Genomic DNA, 25,695 nt, shown 5'->3' on the forward strand with positions numbered 1-25,695 from the left:
TGGCCAGAGTCCCGTCACAGGAAGAGACCTCCCACACACAAATCAAGCCGAACAGCGCAAACTGTAGATCACTTAAAACTACTTAAATATCCTAAAGACGTGGGTTAATCTCCAACAACTACCAGGGAAACCTCTATATTTAACAGGAGTCTTTAAAGGGGAGTGGTGTATTTAGGGACAGCGCCGCTGATCGTGAGCGGCATCACAGACCGTTGCCACTGTAGTCTGTGGAGTAGGAGGCTGTACTCCGGAGACGTGTGGACAGAAATCAAGCCGAACAGTGCCGAGTTGTAGATAAGTTAAAACTACTCAACAATCCTAAAAACCTGGGTTAATCTCCAACAACTACAGAAGTCTGGTGTAAAGTCACTAGTCACTCGTGTGTGTGTGTGTGTGTCGCGTACAAAACAAAGTCACCGCAATTTCACAGTGATGACTCCGCCCACGATAAGTAGGTACTTTTTTGTAGTGGAGATGCAACCTAATTGTGCCTTGTCGTGTTGTGCCGAGGCGAGTGGAGTAGAGTAGGAAATGCGCCATTTGTGTCACTGAGGTAAATCTGAAATCTGATGGATTTCACACACTGAAGTGACAAAATCACATTTGAACTTAGTGATGGAGGCAGCAGTGGATTAACAACTCCTGGGAGTGTGATGTTAAAATCACTGATTTTCTCTATGGGGTTTGGTGTGGGAGAGTGAGTAGTTTACAAACTTCAGTTTCCTGTTGGGGGTGGAGTGGCTCAGTGGTTAAGACCGGTACCCTGTGTGCGAAAGACATCATGGTCGCAATGGTTGCAAGTTCAACTCCACTCCTGGCTGATTGTACTCAATTCCATTGTAAGTCGCTTTGGATAAAAGCGTCTGCTAAATCACATGTAATGTAATGTAAAGTAATGAAAAGTCTGTCTAACAGTGAGATAAAGACATGAACATGATCCACTAAAAACCCAATGAAACCAACTGACCCAATGAAACCAACTGACCCACTGAAACCAGCTGACCCAATGAAACCAACTGACCCACTGAAACCAACTGACCCAATGAAACCAACTGACCCACTGAAACCAACTGACCCAATGAAACCAATTGACCCACTGAAACCAGCAGACCCAATGAAACATGCTGACCCAATAAAACCAGCTGACCCAATGAAACAACTGACCCAATAAAACCAACTGACCCAATGAAATCAATTGACCCAATGAAACCAACTGACCCACTGAAACCAACTGACCCAATGAAACCAACTGACCCACTGAAACCAGCTGACCCAATGAAACCAGCTGACCCATTGAAACCCACTGACCCAATAAAACCTGCTGCCCCAATGAAATCAACTGACCCAATGAAACCAACTGACCCAATAAAACCTGCTGACCCAATGAAACCAACTGACCCAATGAAACCAACTGACCCAATAAAACCTGTTGACCCAATGAAACCAACAGGTCCACTAAAACCAACTGACCCAATGAAACCTGCTGACCCAATAAAACCAGCTGACCCAATGAAACAACTGACCCAATAAAACCAACTGACCCAATGAAATCAACTGACCCAATGAAACCAACTGACCCACTGAAACCAGCTGACCCAATGAAACCAACTGACCCACTGAAACCAACTGACCCAATGAAACCAACTGACCCACTGAAACCAACTGACCCAATGAAACTAACTGACCCACTGAAACCAGCTGACCCAATGAAACCAACTGACCCAATAAAACCAACTGACCCACTGAAACCAACTGACCCACTGAAACCAACTGGTCCACTAAAACCAACTGACCCAATGAAATCAACTGACCCAATGAGACCAACTGACCCAAATAAACCTGTTGACCCAATGAAACCAACTGGTCCACTAAAACCAACTGACCCAATGAAACCAACTGACCCAATGAAACCAGCTGACCCAATGAAACCAACTGACCCAATGACACCAACTGACCCAATGAAACCAACTGACCCACTGAAACCAACTGACCCAATGAAACCAACTGACCCGATGAAACCAGCTGACCCAATGAAACCAACTGACCCAATGACATTAACTGACACAATGAAACCAGCTGACCCAATGAAACCAGCTGACCCAATGAAACCAACTGACCCAATGACATCAACTGACACAATGAAACCAGCTGACCCAATGAAACCAGCTGACCCAATGAAACCAACTGACCCAATGAAACCAACTGACCCAATGAAACCAGCTGACCCAATGAAACCAACTGACCCAATGAAACCAACTGACCCTGCAGGACAGGCACAACCCAGTGACCTCAGTGACCTCAGTGAGATGATGGTGTGTGGTCATTGTGAAGGTTAGACATCGTTTCTAAGGAGCGGTCGACTTTCTGTAACCATGACGACATCATCATCATCATCTTCTTCTTCGTCAGGTCATATGTTCCTGGCACACACACACACACACACACACACACACACACACACACAGTGATGATGATGAGGCCGGGTTTCTCTGTGTTATTGCATAATAGTGTGTGTGTGTGTGTGTGTGTGTGTGAAATTTGGCACTGGGATCTTGAACTAATCACACACTGAAGGTTAGAGGGTCCACACCCTACACACACACACACACGAACGCACACACACACGCATGCACACACACAATCATCTGTTAGCCATTAGCAACCAGTCAATGACAACAGAATCTCATGGGCGGGGCTCAGTTTGCAAGCACACACACACACACACACAGCATCGCATATTATTCACATGATGTATAGATCTGTGTGTGTGTGTATAAAGGGGATTTCCAGTCTCCTCCTCTTCCTCACCTCTTCATCTTCTTTATTCTATATTTTTGTTTTCTTGTTTATTTTCTCTCTCTTCTTCACTCTGGATAAACATCTGGAGTTTGTCTTTTGAATCATCCAATCAGCTGTCAATGCCAGGTCACATGACTGCTGTTGTCACGTGATCGTGGAACGATGCTAGTTTTCTCCTCATCCATCCACTGTTTTCAGTTTCACACACACGCACGCACACACACACACACACATGCACGGTTTCAATTTTAAAACAAAGTAAACAAACGAGAAAAAAAAGATTTCTGAGAAAATTCAGAGTTTTTTTTCTCAGAATCTCAGAATCAAAAGCAGGAATCTTTTAAAGGAAACAAAAGTTTAAGTCAAGTTTCAGATATTTAAGTTTTGAAAATGTTTGTGACAAACATCAGTGTGTGAGTGCACAGATTATCTCACACACACACACACACACACACAGTGAGGAATGTGTTGGACGGTGTAATGTGTGTGTGTGTGTGTGTGTCTACAGCTGGCTGCATGTAACGATGTGAGTGAAAACACAGCTTTAGTGAGTGAGAGTCAGTGGGTGTGACAGTGTCTGAGTCACACACACACACACACACACACACACACACACACACACAAACACACACACACACACACAACATCATCTTTTCATTTTGCGGCGTCCACTTAAAACATGGAATTGTAAAGTTTCAACAGAAGTGAACGTCTTCAGCGTCTCTTCTGTGCAGACGCTTCACAAACATGAAAAACACGCTCTGTCGCTTCACGTCTTCTCCACTAAAGATGTGAAGGAGGAGGAGAAAAGGATGGAGAGAAAGAGAAGAAAGAGAGAGGAAGAGAAGGTGTGAGAATGAAGAAGAGGAGGAGGAGGAGGAGGAGGAGGAGACATGGAGAATATGGAGTAAGAGGCTTGTGTTGTGTTGGCTTGTGCGTACCAGTCGGTGCAGCCTGTGAAGTGTGTGTGTGTGTGTGTGTGTGTGTGTGTGAGGGGAGGATCCTCTGACTCTTAAAACAGTGTCAGAGAGACAGAGATCAGCAGAGCTGAGAGGAAGAGGACTCACACACTCACACTGAAAACAAAGACAAACAGCCTATTGTCCACACACACACACACAGACACTGACACACACTCTCTTCACTGGACTCTGGACTGACCCGTCCCGCAGGACTCAGTTTCCCATCATGCACCAGAGGAGCCACTCAGAGCTCCAGAGGGTCTCGACCCAAAGGATTACCCAGGACGGAGTTTTCTTGAGGAGCTCCGGACCCCAGAGTTGGGGGTCCTCGCGCTGCAGCCTCTGCCCAGTGGGGGGCGCTCCTCTGTGGGCATGCAGGCTGCTCCTGGTCCTCCTGCTGCTTCCAGGAGCCTGGAGCTTCCTGAACGAGGAGCAGGAGGAGCTGCTGGTGGAGCTTCACAACCACTACAGAGGACAGGTGTCGCCCAGCGCCTCCGCCATGCTGCCACTGGTAAGAGTCTAACACCTGCTGCCACCAGGGGGCAGCACACCTGGTTTATTATGGCAGGAAACTATTTAATTACATACATATATATATATATATACATATATATATATATATATATATATGTATACATATATATATACTCTGTATATGTGTGTGTGTGGTTGTTTGTGTGAGACACGGACACAGCTGAGTGCTGTGAGCGCCCCCTGCTGCTGAGAACCAGCCTGAGGCTCAATCAACAAATCGTCACATGTTCCCGTCTTTATCTCACTGTGAGTCAGACTTTTCCAACAGGAAACTGAAGTTTGTAAACCACTCACTCTCCCACACCAAAGCCCATAGAGAAAATCAGTGATTTTAGCTCACAGGGACACAGGAGCTGCTGGTCCTCTGCTGCCTCGTGTGGTCACTTTGTGTCACGGAGGTCAATCTGAATTAAGAATATTTAAAGCCGAAGTGTAAAAATAAGACATTCGAACTGAGTGATGGAGGCAGCAGTGGACCAACAGCTCCTGTGTGTGTGATGTTAAAATCACTGATTTTCTCTATGGGCTTTGGTGTGGGAGAGTGAGTGGTTTACAAACTTCAGTTTCCTGTTGTCTAACAGTGAGATAAAGACGTGAACATGTTTGTAAAGATATGGTAGAATTAAAGTGACCTCTAACGCCTCTGAAACTGAACAATATGAACAGGGAACGATCCAGACTCAACAGCTGATGACACACGGAGAATGTGCAGAATGACAGAAACAGAGAAGACGCTGCTGTTCATGTGACTGAGCTTCATTGTTCACAATGATCGAGTCACACAGGAAGAATCAAACAGGAACGCCTGCGTCTCCTCTGATCATGTGACTTACTCACTGTTAAAGGATTATTAATCCATCCACCATGTTACCTACTCCAGCTTTAACAGGACAAATGTTTTTAAAAGTCTGACGGGGAATCAAACGTCCTCACCTGACTGTGATAAATCATTGTCATTCTAATTTGAAATTTAATAACCAAAGATATTGATTGATTGATAATACAGTTATACAACATTACCTTTTTATAACTATTACCATCTCTGTAAAAACTAAAGTTTGTTATGTTATTTTTACGACTTCATTGTATGCTCATTATTTAAAACATAGAAAAACAGAAATCTTAATTCAATGTTTGGGGAAAATTCAGCAAATTTGTTTCGATAGAAAACAAATCGAAACCACGTTTAAAATGATAATCGATAGACTGAAATTACAGGAAAACAGGACAAAATATCACACAATGTTTTCAGAGAGTGATTTGAAGCATTCATTCATTCATTCATTAGTTGTTTGGATCAGAAAATATTGATCAGTGTTGACAAATCAGTTTAACTTACAAACCAGTTTAACTTATTAACCGGTTAAAAGACATACACCAGGGCAGAAACGGATGAAATGATGATTTATTTTAAATAATAACGAGATTGTTATAAAGTGATGTAATAGGTTCTGCAGCTGCTGTTGTTTCATTAACACGTTCACATCAAATGATATGGTTAAAAAAGAGAAGAAGAAGAAGAAGAGGAAGAGGAAGTCAGAGATTAAAGGACAGATTTATAGATGTGAGGTCACCTCTGGCTCTGTCTGTGTTTTTGTCTTGTTTTAATTATCTCTGTTTTTCATGTGTTCATCACTTTGTTTTTATGCTTTTTTCTTTGTCTTCTTTAAAATGTTCAAATATAACGTTTCATATTTGAGACATTTGACTTATTATTGTCATTTTATATCAAATATACATTTACATGAAGATAATTTACATGATGTAGCTGCTGTTTAGGTAGAGGCAGGTACCCTGGTTCTAAGAAAGTAAAGCAATCAATATCAGATCAGAATCAGATCAGAATCAGATCAGAATCAGATCAGAATCAGAATCAGAATCAGAATCAGATCCAGAATCAGAATCAGAATCAGAGTCAGATCAGAATCAGATCAGAATCAGAATCAGAATCAGAATCAGAATCAGAATCAGAATCAGATCCAGAATCAGAATCAGAGTCAGATCAGAATCAGAATCAGAATCAGAATCAGAATCAGAATCAGAATCAGATCCAGAATCAGAATCAGAATCAGAATCAGAATCAGAATCAGAGTCAGAGTCAGATCAGAATCAGAATCAGAATCAGAATCAGAATCAGATCCAGAATCAGAATCAGAATCAGAATCAGAATGAGAATCAGATCAGAATCAGAATCAGTTTTCTTTTCGCGAGCAACGTCAGAAACCCTGAATTAGGCTCAGATCCAGGAACAGGGTGTTTCCTCCTCAGACCATGATCCAGATCATGATGTGAGCTTTAGAGAACTGTAGAGGAAATCATCCCTCCATCACAGAGGAGAGAAGAGAAGAGAAGAGAAGAGAAGAGAAGAGAAGAGAAGAGAAGAGAAGAGAAGAGAAGAGAAGAGAAGAGAGAGGAGAAGACAGAGGAGAAGACAGAGGAGAAGAGAGAGGAGAGGAGAGCCTCAGGTTGAGCAACAGATGGGAGGAAACCAGTTGAGAAAGAGCTGAGAGAGAGAGGACGTGTGTGTGTGTGTGTGTGTGTGTGTGTGTGGAGCAGGAGAGGTCATGACCTGTATGGAAGCCCCACTGGAACATTTCCATGCTCATGTTATTGTTTCTCACTTTATGAGAGCAAGACGGAGAGAGAGAAGGAGGGGCAGAAGGAGATAAGGGAATAGGTGAGGAGGGAAGGACAGAGGAGTGAGGAGATAAAAGGAGGAAAGTTCAGAGGTGACAGTTTGACCTTTGACCTGGATCAGCAGAGTAACAGTTACAGTCTTACTCATGTAAAAATGTGGGCGTCGGCATGAGAAGATTTAAATAATAATAAAAAATCTTCTAAAAATCTTACTGATCCCAAAACCCAGTTCTGTCTGTCTGTCTGTCTGAATCTGTCTCTCTCTCGCTGTCTGTTCCAAACACACAGACTGGTGGTGATCTTAATTATAATATCTGTCACATAGAAACATGACTGTGATAGTTTTGCCTTGTGTCAGAAATGGTGACTCAGCAGAAACACATCATTGATTATCAAAGATCCTGAAACATAAACAGATGAAATCGATCACGGATTAACTGAGTGAAACAAAATCAGCTGTTCACAGATCAAATGACCTGCAGTGTGTGTGTGTGTGTGTGTGTGCGTCTGCATGACTGTGCACATGAACCAAAGTCATAACACGGACCAGATGGAGAGAGGAATGTGGAGGAGACCCCTGACTATTGTTTGTGTTGTGTGTCATCGCAGAACAAATAAACACACACTCACACACTCACACACACTCACTCACTCACTCACACACACACACACGCACACACTCTTAGTGACTGTAGAAAACATGTTCTGACTGTGACACACACACATGAATGGGAAACAGTCGAAAAAATGATCGGAACTCCGCCCACTTTAGAGCCTCACAGTGTCGTCATACTTTAACGTAGAGACGTGGTTGAAACTTTAAACGGGTCACGAGACTTGAGACTTTTCTCACTTTAGTCAAAGTTTTGATATCTATTATGGACGGAGGGAGCGTTTGTATGTATACAGCAGTAGAGCAGGGGGGGGTGGAGACAGGAACGCTTCTGTGCGTTTTAGGTCAAAGTTCTACTTGTTAGCGTCAGGTCATCTCACATTACTCACTGTAGCTCTTTCTGGCGTCTGTGTCGACGTCACACAAATCACTTCCTGTGTGCAGCCCCGAGAATGTCACCGGGCGACACGAGGTCCAAATACTGCATGGAAAACATGATACTGTTGTTCTGAAAGTGTGCGCCGCACATAGGAAATCCCATACCTCAGCTCATACTGTTGTCAGACCAGAGGTCACAGGGTCAGAGGTCATAGGTCAGGGTGAGATGATGCTCTGGTTTGGTGCCACCTGGTGAGTGCAAAGGAAACGACACAGAGAATAAAAAATAAATAAAATAGCCTGTGTTTTTGTTTCCTCGCTGTCATGACGATGATAATATTACATGTTTTTCTAAGCAGTGACTGTCAGAACCAGAGTTCTTCTTCTTCTTCTTCTCTTTCTTTCCTGTAAATCCTCGTCCCTGGAGTCTTTGGTTTGTAACACAAAGCCTCAGTAAAACAGTTCCACTTTCCCTGAGAGTTTTTAAGGACCAGAGTCACGACGAATGAAAAGCAGCTGCAGTCATTTCATCGTAATTATATCACGATAATTAAAACCAACCGTGTGAAGCACGCACACTCACTCTTCCACACCAAAGTCCAGAGAGAAAATCAGTTGTTCTAGAAGTTCTAATGTCTTATTTTGTTCATTCGGCTTTTGAAAATCTTCATTCAGATTAACTTCAGTGACACAAAGTGACCACACGAGGCAGCAGAGGACCAGCAGCTCCTGTGTCCCCCGTGAGCTAAAATCACTGATTTTCTCTCTGAGGCTGTTTCTCAATACTCAAGTAAGCAAGTATGTACTAGTATATACTTGAGAAGTACACTGGGAGTACATACTTGCCAAGTACAGGAGTACACAAGTATGTGGCTGTTTCTCAATACTCAAGTAAGCAAGTATGTATGTATTGTTCTGCTGTTTGAATGGTGCTGTAGCCTCATTACCGCCACCTACAGTGTTGATAAATTAACATTTGAAATACTTAATTATTAAATGCATATATATTGTTATTATTTTACATTTTAAATATTTAACTTCATTTATTAATTTATTTCCAAAATATATAATGTGGAAAATAGATATATTACAGCATTGTAGAGTAGTATATATATATATATATATATATATAGTAGTGTATATAGTGTAGTGTATATATATATATATATATATATATATACAGTATATATATACACTACTCAAATATATACTACTCTACATATCTAATATTTACATATTATATTTAAATATAGATACAATGACCGTGCAACTTTAATATAAATCTAAAATTCAAAGTTAAAATAAATAAAACAAACTGTCAGGTCAAAAAGTTTCCATTAAAAACAAAATAACACGTCAACAACAAATCTATGGATCACACCGAGCATCTAATGACAGCGACGTCATTTCATCAGGACAGGCCGAGGTCACGCTGCTCTGTGCCGGGCACAGTGAGCGCCGAGCGTCCGCAGAGGCGGAGCTTATCACCTCTGACAAACGCCGCTGCCAAACTATAAATACGTCACATCTTCATACACAAACCACGTGTTTAAATTCTAAATGACTAATTTCTCGCCTCAAATGATGTTAAAACTGCGTTCCGGGACAAAGAAAAATATTTATTTCAGATTTATATTTCTATTATCTGCTGCTATGCTCCGCCGAAATGTATTCTGGGATACATGGCCATCGCAAGTACGCTTAAGTCACCTCCGATGCATACTTGGTCAAAATGGGCGGAGCGAGAACACTTCCGGGTTTGAGAACCGTCCTCGCTGTTCGCTTACTTGAGAATTGGAACAGCACTTGGACTGAGGCTGATGACGTTTTCACAAGTACGCACAAGTACGCACAAGTATGGATATTGAGAAACGGCCTGAGTGTTTTTCCTGGAGTCCCCACTGGCAGCCATTTTGTGTGTGTGTGAAGGTTTAAAGCGCGCACACATCATCAGTACCTCATATAAAAAACACTTGAAAACAGCTGAACTATCATTTACAGTAACTTCCTCTGTGAGAACATCTGCTCTTAAAGCTTCGGGCTGCAGGCCCCTCCCATCCGTCCGTCTGTACACATTCTGTTTCGTGAGTAAAAGCTTCCATAATACAGGATAAATCTCCACAGTACGCATCAACATTCAGAAACATTTTTAAGGCCGTTTAAGTCTAACGTCAACCATCTGTGGTCAGAAACTGAAATCTGCACATGCTGCGTTCAATTATAAGTCCGAATGTGGGATTTCTTGTACACAGAAATTCCAGGTCACATGTTTTCAGTATATTTTTAATTAAAAAAAACCACCTCGAGGTTGTTTACTCTGCCAAAAGTCAAGTCAGAGGAAATATGCTCACAATCTGCTGCTCTGTGGATTTGAATGAAGGCCAGAAAAAAAGTGGTTTAGCAGAACATTATGATGTCGCAGTCGATTTAACCTTTGACCTTTTGGAAATAAAATGTCATCACATAAACTGTCTGTAAATGTGTCATAAACTCGCTCATTAATGACTTTTACAAGGTCAAAGTGACTTTAAACAAACAAAAGAAACATTTACGATTGTGCTAAGTAGCAAATGTTAGCATGCTAACACAATAAATGAAGATAAATCAGTGTGGACTCTGTAAACATCAGGGTGTTAGCATGCTAAAACAGGCTAACATACACTAACACATGCTAACGCACACTAACACACGCTAACGTAGGCTAATACAGGATAATGGAAGCTAACACATGCTAAAACACGCTAACATAGGCTAACTCAGGCTAACACACACTAACACAGGCCAACTCAGGCTACCACAGGTAAACACAGTGACGTTTCATCGTCCTCTCTGCAGAAATGGGACCCTAGCTTGAAGCTGTTAGCAGAAGGCTATGCGGCTAAATGTGTCTGGAACCACAACCCGGAGCTGAAGGACACCGGAGAGAACCTGTTCGCTGGAACCGGATCTCTGGACCTTCGAGAAGCTCTGGAGAAATGGTTCCTGGGTGAGTCCAAACATCTCAATTCTTACTGAAAAGTTTTCTTTTCCTTTTTTTTTTACACATTTTAATACATGTTCTTTTACAGTTTCCCTAAATAACTTTATTAAATATATGATATTAGTGGATTTTTTTTAACAACTATAAAGTAAGAATTAAATAACAATGATAAAGTGATATTTCAGTTAGGTTCATGAGCTGAGTCCCTGCAGGATTTATATATCTATAAATATCTGTATTTATGTTTAAAAACCAGGACGTTTGTCATAGTAACAGAAAACAACTGTGACATAATCAATCCACTCTGATGCTCTCTGTCTCCACCTGGTGGTAAAATGTATGTAAGTCGACTTCACTGCAAACAGAGAGAAGTTTAAATTTAACTTTATGATGAATTCATATTAAGTTTTCACCTTATTTGTATTTATTCACCACTTCATTGACAATTATTATTATTTACAGTCATTCATATTTTATCTAATGCTGCTGATTTATTTTTAAGAATTTAGTTTTTAACATTTCCTTTGTCCATTTAACACTTTTATTTATTTTTATCAATTCATAACTTCACATTGTGTTGCACATGGAAAATAATAAAAGACTGATTGACCTGAAGTTAATGCATCTGTATTATTATAATTATTATCACGACAGTTTCTTTCTGTATTTAACACAAGTTTCCTCCTGCAGAACATCTGTATTATGACTTTAACAACAACAGCTGTGACGAAGACAAGATGTGTGGACACTACACACAGGTGACACACACACACACACACACACACACACACACGTCTTCTTGTCTCCTTTCCTCTCAATTTCTAAAACACAACCCAGCAGTTTTCAAAATAAAAGACCCAGTTTCTGTTTGTCCACGCTTCCCCATGTCTCCTCCAATTTTAATTTCTCTCCTTATCTCCTTCCCTCTGTGTGTGTGTGTGTGTGTGTGTGTGTGTCACAGATGGTGTGGGCAGACACACACAGAGTGGGCTGTGCCTTTCATCTCTGCAGTACCATGGAGGGTCTAGGCTGGGAGAGAGTTTCCTTCCTCGTCTGTAACTATTACCCACCGTTAGTACTTTGACTTTTACTACGTCTCTACTAGTTAAGGTTAGTTAAGGTTCACCATAACTGAACTTGTGCAGTTCCACTAAGGACCACATGACATGATGAAGGTCAATGGAGCATGGCGTCTGTTTGTAGAAGATGAGTGTGTTTTTGTGTGGACAAAGTGTCTCTGCTCCTGGTTGAACAACAGCTCCCTCCTGTGGACAGTAATAATAGCTCTTGTCCTTGAGTTTACAGTAAGATCAGGTCAGTTATGTTGTAACAGCAGCAAAGACAGACAGTCAAGGTCAAAGTAATGAAGTCCTACGCGTCTGTGTGTGTGTGTGTGTGTGTGTGTGTGTGTGTGCGCGTGTGCACGTGTGCATGCGTCCTCAGAGGAAACTACGATGACGTGCGTCCCTACGTTGAAGGAGACTGGTGTTCACAATGTCCTGAAAACCTGCACGAGTGTGAAAACAACCTCTGTGGTAAGAAACTCTTTAAAACTCTAGAGCTACAGACGTCACATGGCTCCGCCATGCTGGCAGGAACACATATATATGTATGTATATATACATACATTTATATGTATATGGTCACTTTCTGTCACTGAGGTCAATCTGAACAAAATAAAACATTGGAACTTAGTGAACTAACTTTGGTGTGGCAGAGTGAGTGGTTTACTGTGAAACTATAAATGAAATGTCAGCCCTTTTATGCTTTAAATGTCTCATTAACTATAAGACGAGGTTATAAAAACACATTTCTTCCTACTTGTTTTAGTTGCTGAGGAGGAGGAGGAGGACGAAGAGGATGAAGACGACCTGGACGACACAACATGGGGGACATTTCCTCCTTCTCCAGCGACGTCTGATCAGGGAGATGTCGTGGTTCCTCCTCCTGTAACATCTGGAGTCACCACCACCGTCTCTGTGGACGACCCTGAGGTCACTCCTGAGCCACAGACACCGCCTCCTCTGGTCCACTCAACCACTGAGGGCGAGAAGAACAAGGCTGAGGAGAAGAAGAAGGAGGAGGAGGAGGAGATGAAGACGAAGAAGAAGGACGAGGAGAGAAAGGAAACTGTAGAAAAGGCGGTCAAAGAAAGAGGAAGTGACATAGTGAGAAAAAATCCCAAGAAACCTCAACAAACAACGGGTGCTGGTTCAACAACGTCACCGTCGCTCCTGTTAGCATCTCTGACTGCGCTCCTCGCTCTGAAGCTGTGACCAGGAGCAGGAGGAGGAGGAGCAGGGGGAGGAGTCATCTCCTCCGGACCTTGTCAGTCCGTCCTGTGGTAACCGAGTGAAATGGGTCAGTTAATAATTCATCATCAGAAGCCTGATAACAGCTGTGTGAGGAAACCATGTGACCTGCTGACATCACACATCACATGACCTCGTTGACTTTTTAACGTGTTTTTTTTAAACCATGATGCTAAAATGTTAAAGGTCCAGTGTGTAAGAATGAATCTGTGCATTTCCACAAAAACTAGCATTTGACTCCACCACACTAGGTGGCGCTGTTCCAGGCCACTTCTGGACAATAATGACATCACAGAACTAAACAACCTTTAGCTGGCGGCTAGTTGTTAGCATGTCCAGCTCAATTTTGTGAGCTTCTATAAGATGACCCAGCAAACATTCTGTCTAGATTTCTACATGTTTTTCTCGCTGCCTTCTTCTTCTTCTTCTTCTGTGAGCCTGCTTCTTCTACTATTTCCAAAGGGTCAAAGGTCAAGGGGAGGGAACTGTGGAACCTGTGCAGAGCATTTAGAACTGTTTGGATTTTTGACTTTTTCAGTGAGTTAAATTTCATGTGTTTACGTGTAATTAAGTCAGGTTTTTTTCTGACATCATGTTAACAAGTGACACCTAGTGGTGAGTCTCTAGATTTTACTTCTAGATCTTTTTTACCAAGTGAGAACAACTGTTCTTCAATGTAAACACAAACACGAGCATTTGACTCCACTACTCTAGGTGGCGCAGTTTCAGGCATCTTCTGTCCAATAATGACGTCACAGAACAAAACAACCATTAGCTGGCGGCTAGTTGTTAGCATGTACGGCTCAATTCCCTGTGTTTCTACCAGCCATTAACTTCTTGAACCTGCTTCTTCTACTGTTTCCGGGTCAAAGGTCAGTTGGGGACAGGAAAAATAAAGTTGAGTAGAATTTCAGTCACAGTAAGTCAGTTTTTCTCTTCTTCTAACATCATGTAAACATAATGAGTGGTGAGATTCTCTTCTTCTTAAAAGTTACGCACTGGACCTTTAATGTCCACGGGCAGGAAGCGTAAATGCAACGCAACGCAAAAAAAACATCGATACAGGGGAAAAAACTCAAAGTATACGACTAAAATTTACGATGTATATAAACTGACTTACTTAAAAAAATCAAGACCGACAAACTGAACTTAAAGTGACATATCGATCGTTTGTGATGCACATACTGCTCAGTAGGTGGTGCTGCTGAGTCAGCATGTGTTTTAAAGTTGGTATACGTCCGTACGATGATAATGATCTAACTATATGATTAGCGTCAGCAGCATCCATGCTAACATAAACACTGACACATCACATGCTAACACTGAGCTCACAAGTGCCACCTGTTGGCCTCACGTTGACTGATGACATCAGCGATGTTTATTTTTAAAATGGTGGAAATGATAAGTCTTCGAAGATTTTACAAATGATCTGCACAGGTATTTTTTTATTTAGATGTTTGACACAAGCTAGCTCTTGCTTCTTGTTTTTATGCTAAGCAAGGCTCATGATATCTAAAATATTCTTGGAACTGGAAACACATATCTTTCATCTTCCTTAACTTTTTGTTTTGTTTTTTATTCTTTTTAAGCTAGAAGTTTTAAACAAGCTAGCTCTTGCTTCTTGTTTTATGCTAAGCTAGGCTCATGATATCTAAAATATTCTTGGAACTGGAAACACATATCTTTCATCTTCCTTAACTTTTTGTTTTGTTTTTTATTCTTTTTAAGCTAGAAGTTTTAAACAAGCTAGCTCTTGCTTCTTGTTTTATGCTAAGCTAGGCTCATGATATCTAAAATATTCTTGGAACTGGAAACACATATCTTTCATCTTCCTTAACTTTTTGTTTTGTTTTTTATTCTTTTTAAGCTAGACGTTTTAAACAAGCTAGCTCTTGCTTCTTGTTTTTATGCTAAGCTAGGCTCATGATATCTAAAATATTCTTGGAACTGGAAACACATATCTTTCATCTTCCTTAACTTTTTGTTTTGTTTTTTATTCTTTTTAAGCTAGAAGTTTTAAACAAGCTAGCTCTTGCTTCTTGTTTTATGCTAAGCTAGGCTCATGATATCTAAAATATTCTTGGAACTGGAAACACATATCTTTCATCTTCCTTAACTTTTTGTTTTGTTTTTTATTCTTTTTAAGCTAGAAGTTTTAAACAAGCTAGCTCTGCTTCTTGTTTTTATGCTAAGCAAGGCTAATGATATCTAAAATATTCTTGGAACTGGAAACACATATCTTTCATCTTCCTTAACTTTTTGTTTTGTTTTTTATTCTTTTTAAGCTAGAAGTTTTAAACAAGCTAGCTCTTGCTTCCTGTTTTATGCTAAGCTAGGCTAATGAAACTGGAAACAGATTTTCTCATCTACCTTAACTTTATTTTTTTCCTATTTAGACGTTTGACACAATGCTAGTGCTTGCTTCCTGTTTGTATGCTAAGCTAGGCTATTGATGTCTAATCTACCTTAACTTTTAGCCAAAGTACAAACAGGATAAGATGCCTTATTTTAAACCCAGGATCTTTGTAATTTCCTGCTTTTCTTTCGTCGTGGAAACATGAACGTGTCGACGAACAGTGAAGACTTGTTTGTCTCTACAGGGTGAAGGTGACATCACTGCACTAAATCCACAGCATCCTCATCCTCATCATCTCGTCTTTGTTATTGTGTCTCGTGTTTATTAACAGCAGGTGAGGGGATGTTTGCTGTGTGTGTGTTTCTAACAGACGAGCCTGCTTCTTCTTATATAGTGTATCTACTGGACGTCTCTGTATATTCACTCAGACTGAAACTACAGTCTAACTGTTTCTCCTTCAGCAGGAAGTCTCTTCAGTAACTATAGATACTCGTACGATTGCTGTAAATGTCTGTACATATGATTAATAAAAAGAAATAAAACATAGTTTTTCTTTTAAAAACCCTTTTGTTCCAGATTTTGTTGATTTTGGAAAAGTCTGTGAAACAGTGAGATAAAGTGGAACCATCCTTTGGGCAACAGGAACTTTCTCACACCAAACCTCATAGAGAAAATCAGTGATTTTAACATCACACACACAGGAGTTGTTGATCCACTGCTGCCTCCATCACTAACTTCTAATGTCTGATTTTGTTAATTTTTTTCAGATTGACCTCAGTGTCACAAAGTGACCACATGGGGCAGCAGAGGACATGCAGGTCCTATGTGCTGTGATGCTTAAATCACTGATTTTCTCTATGGACTTTGGTGTCGGAGAGTGAGAGGTTTACAAACTTCAGTTTCCTGTTGTAAACACACACACACACACACACACACACACAGGAGGAGAGAAAAACCCTGAATGGATGCTTTGAGTAACAGCTGTTCTCAGCCAATCAGAACAGCTGCCTCCCTCCTCCTCTCATCCGGGATCTGTGATTGGCCGACAGGAGCAGAGCTACAGTGAGCGAGCGAGAAGACAGAGAGAGAGAGAGATGCAGACAGAAGAAGAAGAAGAAGAAACTGTCAGATGAGAACAGCTCAGCTCTTCACCTCCCTCTCTCTCTCTCTCTGAGATTTCATCTCTGCCTCGCTCGCCCCTCTCGTTCAGAGGCTCTTCGTTCGCCCCGTGCTGCTCTGTGATTGTGAGGAGAGAGAGAGAGAGAGCGAGAGAGAGAGAGAGAGAGAGTGTTAATGTGATGGAGCTGCTGCAGTTTCCCTCCGTCTGCTGCTGCTGTTTACACCGCGGCATCATGGGAGCTGGAGTTTCCACGGCAGCGCAGGATGACAGTTGATTGGCCCGAAGACTGAGGGACATCACAGTGTGGACATGTGAAGTGGTGGACGGACGAGGACCAACTAACTCTCTCTCTCTCTGTTCATCCCTCCTTTTCTTTACCTTCTTCATCCCCCTCTCTCGCCTGCTAACTTCTACCACTCAGTGGAAAAGTCAGAATGGGCTGTCGCTTCACTCGTGTCAAGGTGAGAGAGAGAGAGAGAGAGAGAGAGAGAGAGAGGGAGACAGGGAGAGAGAGAAAGAGGGAGACAGGGGGAGAGAGAGAGAGAGAGAGAGAGATGTTTATGACAGAAAACACACACACACAGTGGCCTCCAGCCTTCACTCATCTTCTCCCTCAGTCTTTGTCTCAGCTGGTATCTGGGTTAGTGTGTGTTTGCATGTGTGTGCATGCGTGTGCGTGTGTGTGTGTGCGTGTGTGTGTGTGTGTGAAGTGAAGTGAAGTCCTACTTGGGTTAGGGTCCTACTTTTCCTCCTTTTCCTGTTTTTTTTTGCTACTTATTTGATTTGATCTTGTGTTGTTTTCTCAGGAATGAACATAGTTTGTTGACGTCAGAAAACTACAGCTGCTCTTCTGTAGTTTTCTGTCTGTGATTTGTTAAAAAAAGTAAAATTTCCTTCCTTTTCCTCCAACTGAGAAATCTGAAGTATTTCATGTAGTTGATGTAAAACACAGAATAGTTTACGTAAAATAAAGTACAAACTAAACATTAAATACATGAATATTTACTTTGTGAAATTAACTTTGAGATTTAAAAAAAAAGAAAAAAGTTTTTGATAACAGAAATATAACAGCGCATTATTTGGCAGGCAGTCTGTTGGTGGATATAATTACGGGTTATTATTTGGCAAATGTGCATTAGCTGGTCTCTAGTGTTACGTTTGATCATTGTCCAGGTTGTGTAGAATAGCTCATTATTTGGCAGTCATTCTGTTGGTAGATGTCTAGATTAGCTCACTATTTGGCTTTTGACATCCACCATGTCTGTTGGTAGATGTCTAGATTAGCTCACTATTTGGCTTTTGACATCCACCATGTCTGTTGGTGGATGTCTAGAACAGCTCACTATTTGACAGTCCGTCTGTTGGTGGATAGAGATAACAGCTCATTATTTGGCAGCATTTAAACATCAGAATAATGTATAAACTAACTAAATATTACGTTTTACACACTTTATTTGTTATTATTTGGTCTCTAATGTTTAGTTTCATCTGCGTCAGGACGATGTTACACAAACATCTCACATTCTCTAAAAACGACAATTAACAGATGTCCTTAAACGCATCACATCAGACAAACCTCAGGACGTTCACGTCTGTGCTCACGACATGTAAACACGTGGTTTCCATAGAGACACAGTGGCGTTGAAGAGCTAACTGTGTTTATGAAGGTTGGCGTGTTTGTCTGAGGAAATATAATAAAAGTTTGATGTTTGTGTGAGTGTTTTCACATTCAGGGACAAAACAGAGTGAATATCATGAGCTGAGGAAAAGAGTGAGTCATGTTTTTCTACGAAGAGAGCGAGCGAGCGGCGGCGGCTCGTCATGGAGTGGTTTGACAAAAAAAGCCTGGAATATTGTGCTGCACGGATGATTCAGCGGCTGAAGGGTTTCTTTGTTTTGATTCTTTGTTTTGATTCTTTGTTTTTCGTCATTAAAAAAAATCCTGAAATAGAAAAATGTGACTTGTCAGATTGTGAAAAAGTGTAGTTTTCATGGAGCTCGTTAGTTTTTATCATGCATCAGATTTTTCTCTACTGGGGGTGAATGTGAGTGTTAAAGGGACAGTTTGGGTGTTTTGAAGTCGGCGCTCTCAGTGAGAACAGACCTGGGTAATAAAATCAGTTTAAGGCTACGATCTCTTTAAGAACATGTTCACGTCTTTATCTCACTGTGAGACAGACTTTTCCAACAGGAAACTGAAGTTTGTAAACCACTCACTCTCCCACACCAAACCCCATAGAGAAAACCAGTGATTTTAACGTCACACACACAGGAGTTGTTGATCCACTGCTGCCTCCATCACTAAGTTCAAATGTCTTATTTTGTCTCTTCAGTGTTTGAAAACGCTGTTCAGATTTACCTCAGTGACACAAAGTGACCGCATGAGGCAGCAGTAGACCAGCAGCTCCTTTGTCCCCGCGAGCTAAAATCACTGATTTTCTCTATGGGGTTTGGTGTGGGAGAGTGAGTGGTTTCAGAGAAAGAGAAACAAACGTCAAACTTTGATTAAGTTCAGACCTCTCTCTCTCTGTGTGTGTGTGTGTGTGTGTGCGTGTGTGTGTGTGTTGCTACAGTGAAACCCTCTCATCAGTTCAGATGTAGTTTCACGACGCTCATTGAATGTGACACTTTGATGTCATGTTACGAGCTCACTGTGATTTCTGTGCTGAGAACGAGGAGCGTCGTGATTTACAGAGTTTTGCAGTTTGACAAAAGTGAATCAACGACACACACACACACACACACACACACACACAGGCATAGAGAGAGAGAAATCAGTCCACATTAATGTCAAAGTGCGGTGGAGCGTAACACTTCTCCAGGGTACAGCACATCACTCTAACATGGACTTTTCTCTGTGTGTGTGTGTGTGTGCGTGTGTGTGTGTGTGTGTGTGCGTGTGTGTGTGTGTGTGTGTATGTGTGTTTGTGTGTGTGTGTGCGTGTGTGTGTGTGTGTGTGTGTGCGCGTGCGTGTTGACCCTGAGGTTAAAGCAGGCGCCTGAATCCTGACCCACATCTCGCTGCTCTCTTTCTTTAACTTTTGTCATCACTTGGACTCGGTGGACATTTTGTCAGAGTGTTATCTGAAGCTGCGTCTGTCCTTTGTGTCCTTTATGACACGTGGACATTCAGGCTGTAAACACAGAGACAGGCCTGTAGGTGGCACTGTGACACTGCATCACAAACTCTGATCTGTCGCGTTCCCTCTCATCAGGACAAAACCCGTGAATCTCCTCATCACCGACACCGGGAGGAGCTGCGCTACGTGGACGAGTACGGCCAGCCAATCGTGATGCAGGTAGAGGGGGGGAGGGGGCGTGGCCAACGGAGGAGGCGGTCCCACTGTGCGATCGAGTGCAGCGCTCCCACAGAGAAACACTGGGAGGCGCTGAGAGCCATGGGAATGATGGAGGCGGAGGACGCTCAGAGAGACGGACTCAGCGCTGGGTGAGTCTGGTCATGAGGCCACGGGGGGGGGGGTTTGGGGGCGCTGTGGGTTTAATTAGCTTTATATAAAAGACAATTGGGTTTGGGTTCGATTCAAGGAACATTTGGGAAAGTGCTCAAAGATCAAGCAAGACCAGCATGGAACCAAGACTTTTAGAGACCAAGACCAAGAGTGTTCTTGACTTAGACTTCATTGATCCCTTGGAATGACTCCCTCAGGGAAGTTAGATTTACAGCAGCTTATAAGTGAAACAATAAAATCAAAAATAAACAGTAGACTCTTCAGTGAATATACAAAATATAGACAGAATAAAATAATAGTGAAATAAGATAAATATAATGGATGAATGAATGAGTGAATGAGTTATTGCACAGTAAGCATCTGTCCTCCCCCGGGTGAGGAGTTGTAGACCATGATGGACAAAGGAGTCCATTGAGTCTTGAGACTGAGACCAAGATCAAAAACAAGAAACAAAATGATTGATTTTACTCAAGAAAGACCAGAATGTAACCAAGTCCAAGACTGTAAGACCAAGACCAAGAGTGTTCTCCAGACTGAGACGTTCCCAGAATGAGACCTAACATAACTTAATGTCCTTCCTCTACACAGGGCCTACTACGGTCACATGACCATGTCACCTGACCTTTACTCCACCAACAGTCGCATGATGATGTCGTCGGACATGTATCCTCCAAACGGCTTCCTGTCCAGACCGTCGAGTGACCAGCACCCGGGTCACAGCTACCTGCCCAGCGTCTCCTACAGTTTAGATCACCTGGACAGACTGGATTACCAGGTGACTAAATAGATTAAGATTATTTTTATGAACGTAATCAAACAGTTGACGCTGATTCTTGTTTCTATTCCAGGGACATGAGATGTCGCCCTACCAGCCAAACTCAGAGAGCTGTCTGATCGGCTGCTACGACCAGGAGCCAAAGCATTTCTCCAGACAGGTGCGAGAAGATATCGTTGATCGTTTACTCTTGACTTGACTGAATTAGTGTTAAAGTGAGGTTTTCTATGTCAGTTTAAGTCTACGATGTCTACGTCACATGTTCACGTCTTCATACTCATAATAACAGAAATGATATCCTCTCTTCCTCCCTCTTTAGTCTGACTATCGCGCTCCTTGGCGCTCGGATCATCCTCTAGCGTACCTTCCTCTCAGTGAGCTCGACAGCGGCCGAGGCTGTGGTTCTGACAGCCCTCACCACCAGGTGGCACTCTCCGAGGCTGAGACAGACGCCATGTCATCGCTGCCGGGTCACACCGCGTCCTCCCAAGGCTCCTCCTCTTCCTCCGAGTCCCTCGTCTCGTCAGAACCCAGCGACTCGGGTTTCCACAGCGTCAGCACCGGCGAGCACAGGCGGCTGCACAAAATCCCCGGCCACCGGCAGCCCCACCACCTCCGCTCAGGCCACTCCCCCCGAGAGCAGAGAGGACGCTGGGACTTAGAGTCCATCCCTGAAACCATTCCGATGACTCATCCGGCAGCGGCGCAGGCCTCCCGCTGCACTGTGGGTAACAGCACGACCACCACGGTTCACTTCCACAGAGCGGAGCGGAGTCCCACGCTACCTCGCCACCGCTCACCGCCGTCCCCGTCCACAGGTGAATACTGACATCATCTTTAAAAATAGATTATTTAAACGTGGATATTCGTCCAGACTGATTTGAATTTGAAGGATCGTTTTTAAAGTGCATGGTGAATAAGTTTTGTTTAATTGCACAACTACTAGCACTCACTTAACTCCCGCCTTCTTCTTCATGGCCCAGTCTCTCTCACTCTCTCTCTCGCTCTCACACACACACACCACTTGTGTTCCATTTCTGACACAACATCCAGACATTAGAAAAATCTCACCAAAAACTGGATCGTGAGATTTTATTAAAGGAGCTGCTGTCCGTCTGTCTGTTAATGATCATTGTTTGGCTGTCAGTCTGCTGGTGGATATGTTGAATAGCTCATTATTTGGCAATGAATCTACTGGTCAATATAGAGTACAGCTCATTATTTGGCAAATATCGCAATAGCTGGTCTCTAGTGTTACATTTCATCAGTGTCCAGGTTGTATAGATTGCTCACTATTTGGCAGTCAGTCTGTTGACGGATGTATAGAATAGCTCATTATTTGGCAGTCAGTATGTTGGTGGACACAGAGAACAGCTCACTATTTGGCGGTCAGTCTGTTGGTGAATATAGATTTCAGTGTCATCTGAGTTCAATGTACATCTTTTTCATCTTCAGCATCTAAAGCAAATGATTTGTGCTAGATTCACAAACCGCTGTTACTGCTGCTGAATCTGCTCGTACGCACGTCTTTGCCTCGACTAGATATTTCTAATCACATGAAAAACCTTTTCACGTGGAGTGAGAACGTACCCTAAGTCTCAGACGCCCATGATTTATTACGACAGTGATACCTGAATGGCATCAGAAAGATTCGGACTGTAAACGCTGTGCAAATGATTTATTTTTCCAATCTGCAGGTTGTCGTACTGAGCCCTGCCAGCGGAGGGCGCTGTGGCTAGAACAGCAGCGAGGAGGAGGTGTGACCATAGAAGCTCCAGGACGGAGTCGAACCATCCAAGATTTGAGTGACACACAGCACCGCCGCAGAGCCAGTCACCCCAACATGACTGACCCAAATGGTCTGAGGAACAAAGTCCAGAACCAGCAGCCAGGACCAGCTGGTATCAGTCTGGGTCCAAGATGCGGGGCCAGTTATCCCACTAACTGTCACCTCAGCATGGACAGAACTAGTCTGACAAATCACCAGAACTCACCCAGAAACAGCCACGGAACCACTCGCAGCAGAGAGGACGACTCGCTCTCCAAGAGTCCAGGATCGGGTTCCAGTGGAGTGTCGGACTGGCGAGGCTTCCAGACTCTTGGGAATCGCACCAGCAACCACAAAGGGCCTCTTGTGTCTCTATACAGCACACTCGGCGCTCCACAGCGAAGCTCGCACTCTCCGCCGTCTCCGCGTTGCAGACCATCCAATCAGAAGTCCGTCAGGAATCAGCTGCTCAGAGCGCGAGCGTCGCGTCTGGCCCGCGAACGCAGCGAGGTCACCACGGACGAGGAAGTGCGAGGAGGTGGAGCCAGAGAACGGGAGGAGGAGGGAGAGGACGGACGACTGGCGGGGAGATACTGGAGTCGGACGGAGAGGAGACGTCACATGGCGTTGTCACGGCAACAGAGGGAGAGGAGAGGCGGCGAGGACCAGGGGGTCCAGGGTTCGCCGTCGTCTCAGACTCTGCTGGAGCTGAGCCACATGAAGCAGAACCGACTGAGGAACAGCAAGCTGCTCGACGACTGGACCACGGTGGAGGAGCTGCTGACCCACGGGACACGAGTGGAGAGCGACAATCAGCTGTGTCCCAGCCCGTTGCTATCGGTTACCACCGTCTGATCAAAGGACGTCCCACTCTGCTGACTATTGACAGACTGAAACCCCGGGTCTGTGAGGTTACCGACCGAACCAGTCACTGCTGGAACTGAAACATTCAAACACTGGCTGAATACTGCACTTATTCATCATTTAAACCAAACACCAGGAAACACTTTTTAAAGACGACAAACCACCACATAAACTGACTCATTCACTGTCACAGCTGTAAAACCTAACATTTAGAATCAGCAAAAGAAAACATCTGGAGGTCCTAATCCAGTGTTTGGGAACCACTGTTTTAAAAAAGCAACATATCAACAAAGAAATACGTGAGAAATCTGGATTTCACTTTCACCGGCAAAGACCTATTTTTAACCTCGTTCACACGACGGGATTTTCCACCAATCACCGGACGCAACTCAGCGGGATTTTACTTTTAAGTTCACAAGCTTTTTCCAGGTTTCTAGCACATAGTCGTGTCTAGCTAGGGACAGTGAGGACAGAGGACAGTGTGCAGGTCTGTAATCAGACATTAAAGAGCTGGTGGGCTTCTTCACACCTCTGGAAACGTGTTTTCATTTTTGTTTTTGTGTCTCTGAGTGAAATCTGTGGGGAAACTCCGGCACCTTCTCTGAACCCTGGATCAGTTTCTCCAAACTTTCACTCGTTTGTCGTGGATGGTTCAGCGTCTTCAGACTCAGACTTTACAGGAGTGTAAATAAGTATGAAGAAGTCATAAACCAGTTTATTTTAAGAAACATTTTGGTGAATAAACGGTTTCACTGTCAGGTGACTGAATGAGTGAGTGAGTGAATGAGTGACAGGATTGTCAGTGCCTAAAGTCTGGACTCAGAACATGAATCGATAACGTTATAAAACATTAAAACGTTTTTGCCATGCAAAGTCCATAATATAATCAAACGTGTTGCACATTTAAAGCCCAACATGAAACCAAATGTGAAACTTTAGCTTTCAGAACAGGATTCTCTGGATTTTTACCTTTAAAAATGCGTCAAACGTAATAATCGCCATCACACTTTCATGCATCTTTGCGTTAGCGTGGATGGAGTTTCTAAAGCAAACAAAGCAAACGTGGCTGCGTTGTTTCATTTCTTTACAACTTGAAATTCATTTTTAGTAACCCACACTGCCCCCACATGTTTACCGGTGGTACTGCACACATGTAAATTAAAGATAGCTGGTGACACCCCCACGTCTTCAGGGCAGGACTATAATCGGACCTTCTATTGCGGAGTTATAACAGTTTTTTTTTTTTTTGCAAACATCCGAATTTGCGCTGTTGCCATGGTAAAACTCGATACACGTAATCTACAATGTGTTTTTAATGATTTCACCAATTTTGAGTTGGATTCGATCAACTCTGTAAAAGTAACATAAAGAAACTATAAATCAGTTTTTTTTTTGTGGTGTAACATCAGAATTTGCTGCAACTTTGCTGCTCCCTAGCAGCCACACCGTGTCACATTCATTCTTAATCTTTATCTTGTCCACAGTGACCTCACCATGTTTGAAGTTGATCGCAGTAAAGCTGTGGGAGGAGTTTTCTCAAATACTGCTTTTTATTTATTTTAAAACTCTTTTGTGTTTCCCAACCTGATGTATGAGTTTATATACGTGAAACCTGCTGCCAGATAGCGTAATATACGTTTTTCAGGTCTGGTTTTTGCCCCTCCCATTTCCAATTTACCACACCCATTCGCTGAACAACTTTCACGCGACTGTACATTTACACCATGTCTCGCGCGTCATAACTTTTAGCATTAAAAGCTAATTTCTTTATTTATTTTTATTTTTTCAAAATATAAAACTATTTCTTTAGTTTGTTTCAATTTCTGACATTTGTAAAAAACAAACATATATAAAATGTGACAGAGAGATTATAAAAACATTTGTCTTTATCTGTGTTTCTCTCTAATGCATTTTTTTGTTAAATATGGAAAACAAGTTACTTTATTTTTAATATTCTGATGGAAGAGATGAAATCTCATATACTGTATATGTATATATATACACACATATATATATATATACATATATATAGGTATGTATACTGGTCGTGTTTAGCCAAAGATTGTACGACTTTGGTTTGTGGACAATCGAAACTGTTGCTGTTTGATGTCAGAGTATATTTTTATT

At 42.5% G+C, this 25,695-nt stretch overlaps 2 protein-coding genes across 2 annotated transcripts; both read left to right on the top strand.

Moving 5' to 3' along the window:
- The first annotated feature begins 3,863 nt into the window (after positions 1-3,863).
- Positions 3,864-15,171, top strand: LOC131469147 (peptidase inhibitor 16-like). Its single transcript, XM_058644047.1, has 6 exons — positions 3,864-4,272; positions 10,759-10,909; positions 11,594-11,661; positions 11,865-11,974; positions 12,347-12,438; positions 12,734-15,171. Exons 1-6 carry the CDS (start codon positions 3,988-3,990, stop codon positions 13,177-13,179), a joined length of 1,152 nt encoding a protein of 383 aa, XP_058500030.1. The 5' UTR covers positions 3,864-3,987; the 3' UTR covers positions 13,180-15,171.
- A 1,324-nt stretch (positions 15,172-16,495) lies between these two features.
- On the top strand, positions 16,496-24,393 carry LOC131468076 (uncharacterized). Its single transcript, XM_058641939.1, has 6 exons — positions 16,496-17,152; positions 19,907-20,139; positions 20,750-20,936; positions 21,010-21,096; positions 21,256-21,754; positions 22,634-24,393. Exons 1-6 carry the CDS (start codon positions 17,126-17,128, stop codon positions 23,557-23,559), a joined length of 1,959 nt encoding a protein of 652 aa, XP_058497922.1. The 5' UTR covers positions 16,496-17,125; the 3' UTR covers positions 23,560-24,393.
- Positions 24,394-25,695: the final 1,302 nt, after the last annotated feature.

This window comes from Solea solea, chromosome 11, assembly GCF_958295425.1.
Source record: "Solea solea chromosome 11, fSolSol10.1, whole genome shotgun sequence".
In the NCBI taxonomy this organism is placed as follows: domain Eukaryota; kingdom Metazoa; phylum Chordata; class Actinopteri; order Pleuronectiformes; family Soleidae; genus Solea; species Solea solea.

Coding starts and splice junctions, on each gene's coding strand:
- LOC131469147 (XM_058644047.1), top strand. CDS start 3,988: ATGCACCAGAGGAGCCACTCAGAGCTCCAGAGGGTCTCGACCCAAAGG. Junction 10,910..11,593: donor TCTGGAGAAATGGTTCCTGG/GTGAGTCCAAAC, acceptor TTCCTCCTGCAG/AACATCTGTATTATGACTTT. Junction 12,439..12,733: donor GTGTGAAAACAACCTCTGTG/GTAAGAAACTCT, acceptor TACTTGTTTTAG/TTGCTGAGGAGGAGGAGGAG.
- LOC131468076 (XM_058641939.1), top strand. CDS start 17,126: ATGGGCTGTCGCTTCACTCGTGTCAAG. Junction 21,097..21,255: donor CAAAGCATTTCTCCAGACAG/GTGCGAGAAGAT, acceptor CTCCCTCTTTAG/TCTGACTATCGCGCTCCTTG. Junction 21,755..22,633: donor ACCGCCGTCCCCGTCCACAG/GTGAATACTGAC, acceptor TCCAATCTGCAG/GTTGTCGTACTGAGCCCTGC.